The sequence below is a fragment of the Zalophus californianus genome, chromosome 5 (genome assembly GCF_009762305.2).
Source record: "Zalophus californianus isolate mZalCal1 chromosome 5, mZalCal1.pri.v2, whole genome shotgun sequence".
In the NCBI taxonomy this organism is placed as follows: Eukaryota; Metazoa; Chordata; class Mammalia; order Carnivora; family Otariidae; genus Zalophus; species Zalophus californianus.
Genome location: NC_045599.1, coordinates 63,075,387 through 63,089,992, shown reverse-complemented (window position 1 = coordinate 63,089,992; position 14,606 = coordinate 63,075,387). Strand labels below are relative to the sequence as shown.

Sequence of the window (14,606 nt, the reverse complement as noted above, 5' to 3'; positions counted from 1 at the left end):
GACAATTTTCTCATTCATAGATATCTGTATTTTTTAATCTTATATTTTTCATGAATTTTAATTGCTAATACCTAATAAATGGGTGAGTAATTTATTGCTGAATCATGTTCATGTTTTGAAAGTAGTAGTTGAAAGTATAATAAAATTATAGATATTGGGAGATTTTACAGATCATCTAGTTCAATCCTTTCACTTTACAAAGGAGAAAACGAAATTCCAGAAAGAGGCAATGACTTGCACAAAATCCAGTAGCAGACATAATTTTTTTTAAATTAAATCAGAGTACCTATGATTTTCCCTTCCTCCACTTTGTTTTTGAGGTGGAGAGCTAGAGAAGCCAAGAGAAGCCAAAGAAAAAATATGGAAGATGCCCAGTGGGAATATTTGAAAGGACTAGAGGCCACAGAATTTGTCAAAGAGGGCTTAGGACACTAAGAAGTTTAGAGTTAGGGGCCAATATCTTTTCAGCCCTAAGAAGTAAACATCCACATCTGCATTTGTTTGGGAGGCTACAGTTAGAGTATATTTGCCTAACTGAGGTACATGAGAAATCATCAGAGAAAAAAGGTGTTTAGGAAGTTAGGAAATAGGTAGTAGTCTAAATTTAAAAAACATAAAATAAGGGTTAATCAACAGTACTTGAGAATGTCTTATTTTAACTTTTCTTCACAGTTAAGAGCTTGTTTTTATTTTTTGTTTTGTAGAAGCTTTCTAATATTTTTGATGAAGAAGACTGGGAAAGAACTAGGACTTTAAACTTTAATAGCCATAAAATTTCAGCCTTCTGTATTCAAAATGGAAAAAACAAAACCCAAAAGTATATAAAAATAAAATAAAAACAAAAAATATAATTTCTCTTTCTGCTTTATTTGGGAAAAGGAAGAGGAATTGTAAAGCAGGGTATCAACCACTCACCATCGGATTGATAAATGTTAAACTAAATTTCCTTTCATCTTTAAAATTCTTCCTGACATCTAACATATGTTTTTCATTTCTTGTAAGGGCCAGTTGAGCCTAAAGGTCCAAAGTAATATAATTAGCAGACAATTTGAAGAAGCTGATATGGTTTATATCAACTTTTAAAGTAGTGAAAATATACAAAATAAGTACTGGCACGATTATCAAAACACAGAAAAGGAACACAACATTAACTGCATATATTTCGTAGAAACAAACACACTGCATTTATTAAAAAGTCTAAATAAAATATTTAGTCTTGATTCAGATTTAACTTTCTTCATCTCTGTCCCATGCATACTGGAAAGCTGTTCAAGCAATATCATGTAATCAGAAAATGTTAGTAACCTCAAAACCTTGTATGTCGTTCACACACAGAGTGAAAAGACGTAAGGTGCAGCTCTCTAACATAAAACCAATATATTTCAGTCTTCCCTCAGACCCTGAAATCTTTATCAGAAAAAACGTAAAACCAAAAGTTATATGAGGATGGGGCTGCGTCTGTTTCTACTGAAATTCCCCTGAATCTTCAATATCCAGTTTATGTCTGCACACAACTGGTTCTCATTGCTCATTTGCTTACAGATTGACTGAATGAAGTACAGAGTTTCCTGAATACTTCAAACTGCTTGTAATTTTATGTTTTCCCATATTAATCTATAGGATTAGCCTGGCTGCTCTAATGTTTGCAAATTGGAAATATTTTTGGTTCATTATTTAAAAGAGATAATGCAATACCTTTGAATTCTATGAAGCCAGCAGTTTATGAGCTAATGAATAAATTCAGATGATAAACACAAATCACTAAGAGTTTAGTACACATTGGGTTTTTATACGTATTGTCTGAAGACATAAGGGCATAAAACCATAAAGGCATTTTCAAGTACCAATAGATCAGGCCAGTTGTGGAGAGAATAAAAACCCAATGATAAATATACAAACAAAATAATTCCACTATTAACTGTACAACGCTTATTTTCAAACAAGAAACTTGAAAACTCCCTCCTATCAAACCATCAGTTTCCTGAAGGCTTGGATTGTGCCTGTCTTGGTATCCTCATTGTCTAAAACTTTCTGCTCTCAGGACGTCTTCACACTTTTAAAAGTTCTTGAGGACCTCAAAAGCTTTTGTTTATGTGTACTATATCATATTCAAAATTTAAGGGGCACCTGGGTGGCTCAGTCGTTAAGCGTCTGCCTTCGGCTCAGGTCATGATCCCAGGATCATGATCCCAGGGTCCTGGGATCGAGCCCCGCATCAGGCTCCCTGCTCTGTGGGAAGCCTGCTCCTCCCTCTCTCACTGTGTCTCTCTCTCTGTCAAATAAATAAATAAAATCTTAAAAAAAAATTAAAACCTGAAAATTTTTATATCTTTATTAATTCATTTAAAAGTAATAATAAACCCAGTATATGATAACACGGATGTCATATTCTTTATGAAAGATCATTATGTTTCCCAAAAACTCTTGTGAGAGCAATCTTTTACACTTCTGCATATCTGTTTCATGGCTGGCTTGAATGAAAAGAGTTGGATTCTCATAAGCCCCTGCATTCCATCAGATCTGACATGTTATTTTAATTGCATTATATGAAATATATTCCACACAGGTATGGAATTGAAGAAGGGATGAGCTTACGGATAACCCCAGAGGTCCTCATTTCACACTGTGAAACCAATGACCTGTAACATCATTTGTCATATGGCTACTGTTTAATAACTACTCGCTAAAAGTTAATAAAAAGTTTACAGAAAAAGAAATATATTCTAAGGGCACACGTGCATATATCCAAACATACAAATGATGTGCACATTCATTTTGGATTCAACTGATAAATTATTCTTTTAAATGCTGTTTTACTACAATAAAGTGTTAATTATCCCAAGTCCTCAACTCATTACAACTAAATTGGGATGCAGATCAAAGGAGGGTATGTGAATGAAAGAGTGAAAAACTCTAACAATAAAGCATGTAATTCCAAAATTTAATAGAAAGAAATAGATGACTAGAATGAGACTTTTCACTTGAGAAAATTCCAAGCATAACCAAATCAAGTAGCTAATTCAAATGCTATATGGGTCTGTTTAAAGCAGTAAATTAGATTGAAACACTTTACTGAAAACAAGCTGGATTCTAATATTTTTAGTATCTACACGCCATTTCTAATTAATCTATAAAAACCACAAGAAAAAAACATTTTGCTTATATTTTTAGCACTTCTGCTTTAAATATTAATAGGAACTAACCAAATACCAGAGAAAATATATTGATTTTAACATTTTACACTTTCCAAAATCACAATTCTTGTTCTTTAAAAATAGCCTTAAGTAAACTCAGAAATGAAAATATAATTTTTGAGATCAGATATTAGATTTTTTAAATGATATTTCATCATTTGGCAAAAAATAAAATGACTTACTTCTCCTTTTCTTGAGGCCCATGTACCTGAGAAGCTATTTTAGGTTCTGTCCCAAGATTCTTTTGCATCCGCTGCCTCCTCTTTCTACTTGGTGCAATATCCATGACATCAGGACTTGAAATAATGGAATCATCTCCTCTTAAAGTAGCTAAAATTAAATGACATAAAAGTGTAACCCAACAAAATTATGCATATAATTTGTAAGTAAGAACTTGCTGCACTGATATGAAGTGACACTTAAAATACAGTATAACTATTTTTAAAAAATTCATGAAGATTTGGTAAAGTGGACCAGTTAGATTATAATACTTTAATACCAATATAAAACATAAAGTATATTATACACATGGAATAATTTGATCAAAATGGTCTCTGCCTATCTTGCACAACAACCCTCCCAAATACATCAAAGGCACAGTTTGATCTTTCAATGGTAGAATTAGATAGAAATGCCTTAGAGGCTACTCTATAAGATGTTTTCTTTGGGGGGGGCAAATACTGCTATAGGAATAGGATAAATCAAGTTGATACTAAACAGTAATTATTAACAGGAATGGAGACTTCTGCTAGTGATCCAGAGATAATTTCATAGACTTTTCAGCCAACTGTAGGGAATGAGAACAGGAAAAATGTCTAACAGATGTCTCTATTGTATCTAAGTCACATTAAACTACCACTAAAAGTGTTAGATATACATGAAACAGAAGCAACAAGAGAAACATGTTTGATTTATATTCCTTTATTCTCTATAAACAATTTAGTTCCAAAGAGCTTTAGGGGAGTTCAGAATTCATTCATCTAACACATAGTATACTTAAGTAAATACATATTTATATAAAAGAGCTCCTTTGCCATTGGTAAATAATGAACAATATCAATATAGTTTGGACTTTGGATGTCTTGCTGGTTCATATGATTTTTGTCTAGCATGTTAACATTTTAAGGCACAAGCTTTCATCCCAATTAAAGAGAAGGCCTTCACAATGTATAAAGTCCTAAAAAGATGGAGATGAGTGGCAAAAATCCTGGACAAGACAATTCCTGTACCACAAAGAGGGGCTGGCTGAGTAGAGTCAAGAACCCTAGACTTTTCAACAGTTAAGCTTTCTGTTACAGAAAGAAGCTGTGAAGATGTCTCCCTGTAGCTTGAATCAGATGTTTAATTTTCATCAAACTATTAGAATGCATTCAGTAACTGCCATCTACTCCATTTGAGAGGAAATGGGATGCAAATGGTTAGTGGGCTGTGATGCTGAGTGCAAATGTTGCTAGAGAGTTAATGGGGTTAATACTTTCATTAGGATTATAACTAGGGAACTAACAACAACAATGTAAAACTGCATAGATTTTGAGTGGTCTGCCTAAATCTTAATTTTTTTCCCCATAGGCTCTACTATTTTTAGTGTGCAATTCTGCAGAATGAGTGGTTTTTCAGGCACATATATATCACATCCTAGAAGAAAAGCTGGTATTTTGAATTCCCACTTGCTGCAGCCCATGCTTCTCTGAGTGACCGGAGATCACTTGGACACTGTTGACCACTCTCTTGAAAGTCTTCTTTGGGTGTTTTTTTTTTTCATTGAAATGGCTACCATTTTTGAGAACATATGTGGTAGACAGTTTGCTATGGGTTTTAAACATATTATTTTATTAATCTTTAACCTTGTGAAGTACTTACTATTATTACCTTTATTTATGAAGAAGCCAAGGCTTTAGAAAGGTTAAGTAACTTGACCAAATCACACAGACTTTGAGTTGATATTTTAACATATGACAATTAAAAAATATTTCTCCTTAGTAGATAAAGTATTCCTTCATCAAATATTTACTGATTAAAGGATATTTTACTTTCCAAAGCTATTTAAGTCATTAGGGCACATAAGTTCTACTACATTTCACATACATTATTTTACTAGCTAGTACTATTCTAGGAATAGAGAAGGGTAGATAACAAAGGGTGTTTCAAAAAGTTCTGCCATTCATTTCAAAACTCCAAATAATGACTTAACACACTGGCACCCAAAAGCATGTTTTATATGTAATATGGTTATACTATTTGTTATGCGTATAATTTGTAACTAATTTACTTTAAAATACAATGCAATTAAATGTATGTTGTTAGGGTGAGCTATAACCCAGGTGTTGCTAGCACCTACTCAAAAATGCATAGCCCATTGAGTTGAAGGTCCATTTCTGGGTCCCTATTCTGTTCCATTGATCTAAGTGTCTGTTTTTGTGTCAGTACCATACTGTCTTGATGATTACAGCTTTAAGTCCAGAATTGTGATACCTCCAGCTTTGGTTTTCTTTTTCAACATTCCTTTGGCTATTCAGGGTCTTTTCTAGTTCCATACAAATTTTAGTATTGTTTGTTCCAGCTCTGTGAAAAATACTAATAGTATTTTGATAGGGATTGCACTGAATGTGTAGATTGCTCTGGATAGCACAGACATTTTTTTTTTATTATGTTCACTTAGCAGAGATTTTAACAATATTTGTCCTTCCAATCTATGAGTATGGAATGTTTTTCCATTTCTTTGTGTCTTCAGTTACTTTCATAAATGTTCTATAGTTTTCAGAGATCTTTTCCTCTTTGATTAGGTTTATTTCTAGGTATCTTATAGTCTTTGGCATAATTATAAATGGGATCAATCCCTTGATTTCTCCTTCTTCTGCTTCATTGTTAGTCTATAGAAATGCAACTGACTTCTGTACGTTGATTTTTATATCCTATGACTTTGATGAATTCCTATTATCAGTTCTAGCAATTTTTTGGTGGAGTCTTTTGGGTTTTCTATATAGAGTATAATGTCATCTGTGAAGACTGAAAGTTTGACTTGTTCTTTGCCAATTTGGATGTCTTTTATTTGTTTTTGTCATCTGATTGCTAGGCTAGGACTTCCAGTATTATGTTGAACAACAGTGGTGAGAGTGAACATCCCTGTCGTGTTCCTGACCTTAGGGGAAAAGATCTCAGTTTTTCTCCATTGAGGATGATATTTGCTGTGGGTCTTTCCTATGTGGCTTTTATGATGTTGAGGTATGTTCCCTTCATCCCTACATGGTAGAGGGTTTTTATCAAGAAAGGATGCTGCATTTTGTCAAGTGCTTATATTCAACTAATCTTAGACAAAGCAGTAAAGAATGCCCAGTGGAAAAAGGTCTCTTCAATAAATGGTGTTGGGAAAGTTGGACAGACACATGCAGAAGAATGAAACTGGACTATTTTCTTACACCATACACAAAAATAAACTCAAAATGGATGAAAGACCTAAATGTGAGAAAAGAATCCATCAAAATTCTAGAGGAAAACACAGGCAGCAACCTCTTTGACCTCGGCCACAGCAACTTCTCGCTAGACACATCTCCAAAGGCGAGGGAAACAAAAGCAAAAATGAACTATTGGGACTTCCTCAAGATAAAAACTTTTTTCATAGCAAAGGAAACAGTCAACAAAATCAAAAGACAACCCTACAGAATGGGAGAAGATATTTGCAAATGTCTTATCAGATAAAGGGCTAGTATCCAAAATCCATAAAGAACTTATCAAACTCAACACCCAAAGAACAAATAATCCAGTCAAGAGATGGGCAGAAGACATGAACAGATATTTCTCCAAAGAAAATATACAAATGGCCAACAGACACGTGAAAATTTTAATCAACATCACTCCGCACCAGGGAAATACATATCAAAACCACAATGAGATACCACCTCACACCAGTCAGAATGGCTAAAATTAACAACACAGGAAACAACAGATGTTGGCAAGGATGCGAAGAAAGGGGAACCCTCTTAACTGTTAGTGGGAATGCAAACTGGTGCAGCCAGTCTGGAAAACAGTATGGAGTTTCCTCAAAAAGTTAAAAATAGAACTACTCTATGATCCAGCAATTGCACTACTAGGTATTTATTCAAAGGATACAAAAATCGTAATTTGAAGGGGCACATGCACTGTTTATAGCAATGTTTATAGCAGCAATGTTTATAGCAGCAATGTCCATAATAGCCAAGCTATGGAAAGAGCCCAGATGTCCATCAAGCGATGAATGGATAAAGAAAATGTACACACACACACACACACACACACAAAGGAATATTACTCAGCCATCAAAAAAACTGAAATCTTGCCATTTGCAACAATATGGATGGAACTAGAGGGTATTATGCTAAGTGAAATAAGTCAGAGAAAGACAATTATCATATGATCTCACTCATATGTGGAATTTAAGAAACAAAACAGATGAGCATAGAGCAAAGGAAGGAAAAATAAAATTAGATGAAAACAGAGAGGAAGGTAAACCATAAGAGATTCTTTAACTCTAGGAAACAATCTGAGGGTTGCTGGAGGGGAGATGGATAGGGAATGGGTTAACTGGGTGATGGGCATGAAGGAGGGCACTTAATGTAATGGGCACTGGGTGTTATATGCAACTGATGAATCACAAAATTCTATCCCTGAAACTAATAATACACTATATGTTAACTAAATTGAACTTAATTTAAAAAAAAAAAAATGCACAGCCTAGGAGCAGATTGTTGAGATTCTAAAAATAAAGCCCATATCTTGAGGGGCCTACTATAAGTACTTTTGATATTTGTATATCAATGAATAATAGATAATTTATTAATTAATATAGTGAATGACAAAAATGTGTGTCTCTTAGTAAACACAAGGCATGAAAACAAGCATGATGAATATTGCATATGGGCTGTCATGAGTGGAAATTAAATGCTTTCCAGATATACGAATTGACTACAATATTTTAGAGATACTCTCCACCATTTTACAAACAGGCTATAATCCACTGAGGTCTGTTTAATCTTGGAGACGATAACCTGTGCTAAATTTTTAAGTGGTTTGGGGTCCAGTTGTGAACTCTGGACAATTGGTGGCCTGATGTCAGGAAAAAGCATCACTTCTGCCTCAGTAATCTTTTTATTTGCCAAAAGTGAACTTTTTATATGAGAGTGTGACTGAGACATCTAAAAAGACAGACAGCTGGAATTTCTTCAAGTTTATAGAACAGGTTTATGAATTCTTTTGTGCTTACTTGTTAGTAAATATTAAGTTGATAATTGTGTGTGTGGGAAAACCTAATCTGGTAATTTGTTATTATTATCCTCATACTTCAAACTTCTTGGTAGCCACCATTATTTACCACAAAGAACCTAAAAGTTGTGTATAACCAAATGTTTCAGGTCAGTTCACTGCACCATTTGTATTCCTTTCTCTTGACAATTACAGGGTAGCCTCTGTCTAATGGTGTCATGATGCAAAGGGGCTAGCATATAAGTTAACTACTGTTTAAACTAAATATATATTTTTTGGTTTGTATTTGTACTGTGAGAAACAGTTCTCCCTTCAGTTTATGACACACATGTAATAGCAAATTATATTATAATAGATTTTCTTAATTCATAAATTCCTTTCAAAGAAAGTTGTGGTAATATTTATATAGACTTTAATAAAAGGGAAAAGGTTCCACCCTATCCTTTCTTCTCCACCCCTCAATGCCAGAAACCAGGAAAAAGAGGCACAAGTCCCATACCTGGTACCTAGGTATCAACTGCTCATCTCAAGCAGTCCTCAGATTTCCACCCATCCTACCTCTAACCTTTACTGTGCTAATGTTTGGTCTTATTTCATTTGGTCTTGATGCTGGATACTTTATTTCTATTCTGATAACGGATCCCTTGAAAAATGATTCAGGGTCTACAAACATCAAAGCCATTTTATATTCAGCAGAAGGGATCTGAAATAAACCTATATCTCTATCTGTATCTACGAAGTCAAACGTGGGACTTCCAAATCGTATTATTCATAACCATACATATTTTTAAGGGCAACAACCAAAGTTTTCACTTTCAAGTATTGCATCCCATTTTTAAGGAAAGAAATCAATTCATATTAAGTTTACCCAGTTGTACATACTCATTTTACGTAGGAAAAAGAACTTGAAGAGAGTTGGAAAAGAACGGCAAATGTTCAAAGGGTAATGAGAAGGAATGTGGCCTGGTTGGAGTAGTGTTCACGAGCAAAAGATACAGAAAATGCTTGGATAAGTATGGGCAGCAAGGAAGGAGGGGAGAAGAAAAAGGAGACAGAGATATGCTAAATAAATTTGCAACCTTTCAAATCTAGGCAGAAGACTATGAATTCAATATTGATCGGGTTTTTTTTCCCTGAGGTTTCACCTCCAGAATTCTCAGTTTTTACTATTATCATCAGTCTCTGTCATAACAATGTGTCTTTCACCATTTCCAGGAATTATTTTTTAAAAGAAAACAAAAGAGAAGAAGAAACTCTTGCCAATGAACATACTACAGCTGAAACACTGATGGGCAGAGCTGTGGGATGAATTTCAAGTTCTCATTAGGTTCACTGAACCTAGAAAATGGGGAATCTTTACACAAGCCTTGTTATTGTGAAAGGTGGCTCCACAGAAAGCCACACTTCTTCTCATGTGACAGAAGAACTGCAGGAGTTTGGCAGTCGTATTTCAGACATGAGAGGCAGTGTTGGCTTCCCTGCATACTCTCAATGTCTCAATGTCCAGACAAAATGACACTGTTGGCTAAATTGCCAGCAATCTGCATAAATCCCATGAGTTAAACTACCTGGTAAACTATTGGCTCACCTATGTGCTCCCTTCTAGCACAGCCCACTTCGGTCATTTCAGTCATCCCTACTAGTTCCAGTCTCTCCTTACTCTGTAAGGCTTACAGTCTGAACCACTCACTTCACATATATGGTCTTATTTTGTTATTCTCTTTTTATGTATATCTCTTTTTTCTTCAATTAGATCAAGGACTATGAATACCCTACAGCTAGAGGCTATGCCTTATACCTTGATATAGCCCTAATATATTACCCAATAGTGTTATAATGAGAACTATGAAAACTCAAAATTTTTTTCAAATGTCTATTTTATTTTTTTTAAATCAAAACTTATTTACTTATGGCCTTCTCAATGAGGTGTAGAGAAAAGTAGAATCAGAAGACCTGGGTCTGGATCTCTAGTTCCGCCATTTACCTTGGGTATATTACAGAATTTAAGTTCCTAAGATGAGAAACATATTTTAACCATGATTTCTGACATGATTAAATGAGACAAAATGACTTACAAATGACAGTGTCAGAAGTACTTGATTTCAGCAGTTAAGTATTATTAACAAAGTGTGTGTATCCTTATAAAAGATCAAGTTGAGATGAATTTAGATTAATTTGAAGAACTTTCAGGCTATCATCTACAGCTTAACAGAGACATAAAAATAAAACAATAAAAAACTCAAAGTCAGATGAATTCATGGTTTTCTAAACTCAAAATAACCCAGTTGTCATGGAATTATTATCTGTTATGAATATACAATAGCCTGTCTGCTATGGCTCTTTACACTATTATTAATTTCACAAATGTTTTATGAAGTGTTTACATTCAATAAGTCATTCTTTTTTATTTCAAAAGATATAAAATATTGAGAGGAAAACCCAAAATCCAAACCTTAAGATACTACCCTAAGTAAATCCAAAACTACAAAAAACAAAAACAAAAACAAAAACACAACACTATTTCTTTCACCAGGGAAAACAACAAACCAATGACTTGGGCTCCTTCATGTTCTGTAGTTTGTCTTACTGACAGGTATAAAGATAAGCAAAAAAAAAAAAAAGCTAAGATAAGGTAGGTCACACCATACTTCAATGAACAGTATCTTAAAGTGGGCTATCTGGAGGTAGGAAATTTCTAATCTGACCAAACAAGCAAACATTATTTTCCCTCACCATTCATCAAAGAGCCCTTTTTCAAATCTGTAATCAGCTGCTACCCAGTTTTCACAATCTAATCTGAATAAATGATGACCACCTTACACAAAAAGTCAATGGTTTAACTTATTAATCAGCAATCACCAAGTAAACTGATAATTAACATCACATTGAACACTTAAAAGAGTGTGTGTGTGTGTGTGTGTGTGTGTGTGTGTGTGTGTGCATATTCACATACATATACTTTTCCAAAAGTCAGGCTCCTCTTTTAGCCAGCACAGCTGGAAGTGAGACTTAATGACAAATACCTACTGACATTAGGACAACTAAAAGGTCATCTTTGGAAATCCAATACTCTCAATGTCAGAGGCAGGGTGGGCCACTAAAGATAAAGTACAGACTCTAAAAGTATTCACTGAATTTAAGAAAAATTAATTTGAATATATTAAGTATTATTCTGTACCTACAAAACAACAGGCTTTTTAAAAAATACTTTTAAAAAATTTAATTCCAAATGAACTCAATTTTTTAAATCTTAAGGATTCATTCATTCCTTCACTTATTCAACACATATTGTTTTCTGTGTCAAGGACTATCCGGAAGACACCATCACCAGGTATTCAAAAATTTTACAGTTGAATAGAGCAGAAGGACACTACTATTTGCAAGAAAACCATAAGTCACATAAGCAATTATAAAGGAACTAACTTGAAAGTTCTAAAGTAGGTGCAGCTTTCCAAACTTTCATTATTTTTTTTCCAAATTAATCTGTGAAGCTTCAGTTTTTCTTGTCCATTATTAAGCACTAATTATAACTTGATTTCTTATATTATTTTTCTTCTTATATGGATATTTCTTTTGAAAGAATAATCATCAGTATCAGATGGCTCTGAAGCAGATTTCCCAAAAGAGAAAATGAAAAGGCTAGCTCACTCTGAGTAAAATGACAAGAAAAAAACTGCATTTTAAAATTAAATATTAGGATCTTCAAGAGTGAACTCTAACAGCATTTCTTTTCTTTTTAAAGATTTTATTTATTTATTTGAGAGCAAGTAGAGCGATAGAGCGAGCAAACGAGTGGGGGAGAAAGGGGCAGAGAGAGAGAGGGAGGAGCAGGCCGCCCACTTGAGTAGGGAGCCAGACGCAGGGCTCAATCCCAGGACCCTGGGATCACTACCCTGAGCTGAAGGCAGATGCTTAACTGACTGAGCCACCCAGGCGCCCCACAAACAGCATTTCTAAGTTGAAACTACACTGTGACCTTTTTGGATATCCTTTACATGGCCCCACAACATCCTTAGATTTCATCACACTGTAATAATTTATCTAATATTTATAAGCTCCATGAAGGCAGGGGCTGAGTTTGTCTTATTCACTGTTAGTACAAGACAGACTAGCTGGGTCTCTACACACATAGTAACTCATCAATAAATATTCGTTGATTGATATAAATGCTTAAATAGTAACAATGTTAACAAATAACTTCTTAAAAATTATTTCGAATCTATGCAACCACTGATTAGCTATGCTTGCTGCTGCCAGTCAACATTAAGAAAAGAAAAATATCAGTGAGGAAAAGCTGTTTATGAAAGAACAACATTAGCCTTCAATTTATATCATTTTGTAGTTAAAAATAACAAATACTGGAAACAATTTTAATGGCTAATGAGTTTTCAGAAAACAAAACTACAATTTTTCACTTTCACCAGCTTTGTAAAGTGGCCTCTGCCTGTGACCTATGTCATGAAATGTTTGGACTCAACATAAAGCTTTCACTGTTGTACATGAGTCAGGTATGGTTTTCTGTCAATGGAAGGCATTTTTTAGGCGTTTTCTTCATAGAGACTGAAAGGTTTTTGAAATTTTCATTTTTTTTAATTTGGGTCAACTTTTAATAAAACCTAGACTTTTTACAGAGTTTAGGATGTCGTTGAACTGGTATGAATGAAAAAAAAATCAGACAACAAATGAAATGTAAACCTGTTTTAAAGAAGTAATATAAGGAATCTTTCAGTTTTGTTTTGTTTTAAATAATGTATTGCCAGCATTTTATCTACAGTGACTCTGGGTTAACTGGTTAGAACTACGACAAGACCAGTAGTTTAACTAGCTAGTCAAAATCAGAATAGGATGAAAGTGGTAAAAATGAAGTGCTGCATAATTAAACAGTGAAATGGGTTTGAGAGCAACTTGCTCTCAAATAGATTTGAAATAGATAAGAATCACTAATCTAAATCACAGACCCTCACTCTAAATATTAACAGGGGTAAGAAGAACTTGACTTGAGTTTGTGACATGATGTACTTTTCCACTTCATTTTGCTAATATCTGTTTAATCTTAGGAAATTTTGGAATAATTTTGATACATTAAGAAAAAGCTCTCTATTTGCACCTCTTTAAATTCCTTTATAATAAGATTCATGCCCTTGTGATATAATTTAGCCAGTTCATAGAGGCTCTGTAAAAAGGCAAATATGAGGCTAAATTTCAGAGGCTTCCCTTAAAATCTGTGGGAAGATTTTCAAAAAGATCCATGATGCGAGACATGTCCCAACTAGCCTTCAAACCAAATGTGATTAAGGCAATACTTTTACTAAAGATTAAAAAAAAAAAAAAAATTCTCTGCCAAACTGTCAAATAACTAAGATAATGTTTATACTGAGTTAATGAAATACTGCAGAAGGATCCTACATGTTACTATTAATCCCTGACAAAATGACTATACGCAATTCTGTGAGGGTTTTAAAATCTATAAAAATAGGTGTGGAGAAGTGAGACCAAATAGTTACTTCTGGTATAAAAAATGCCCTGAAATAAATGGTGCTGGGAAAACTGGATAGCTACGTGTAAAAGAATGAAACTGGACCACTTTTTAACACCATACACAAAAATAAACTCAAAATAGATTAAAGACCTAGATGTAAAACCTGAAACCACAAAAATCCTAGAGGAGAACACAGGCAGTAATTTCTCTGACATCGGCTGTAGCAACATTTTTCTAGATACTTCTCCTAAGGCGAGGGAAACAAAAGCAAAACCAGACTATTTGGACTAAAACAAAATAAAAAGCTTTTGCACAGCAAAGGAAACAATCAATAAAACAAGGACAACCTACTGAATAGAAGATATTCGCAAATGATATATCCAATAAAGGGGTTAATATCCAAAATATATAAACAACTTACACAAATCAACACCAAAGATACCCAAACAACCTGATTTAAAAATGGGCAGAGGACCTGAATAGACATTTTCCCAAAGACATAAAGATGGCCAACAGACAAATGAAAAGATGCTCAACATCACTTATCATCAGGGAAATGCAAATCAAAACCACAATGAGATATCACCTCATACCTGTTTGAATGGCTAAAATCAAAATGACAAGAAATAACAAGTATTGGCATGGATGTGGAGAAAAAGGAACCTTGTGCACTGCTGGTGGGAATGTAAGTTGGTGTA

The 14,606-nt window shown here is 34.1% G+C and overlaps 1 protein-coding gene across 6 annotated transcripts in view; it reads right to left on the bottom strand.

Moving 5' to 3' along the window:
* XRCC4 (X-ray repair cross complementing 4) overlaps nucleotides 1-14,606 on the bottom strand; it is a 285,081-nt gene that overhangs the window by 137,741 nt on the left and 132,734 nt on the right. For all 6 annotated transcript variants that reach the window (XM_027606568.2, XM_027606569.1, XM_027606570.1 and 3 more), the window contains exon 7: nucleotides 3,377-3,524. In XM_027606568.2, the coding sequence (XP_027462369.1) occupies nucleotides 3,377-3,524 (148 nt within the window). The remainder of the gene's footprint in view (nucleotides 1-3,376; nucleotides 3,525-14,606) is intronic.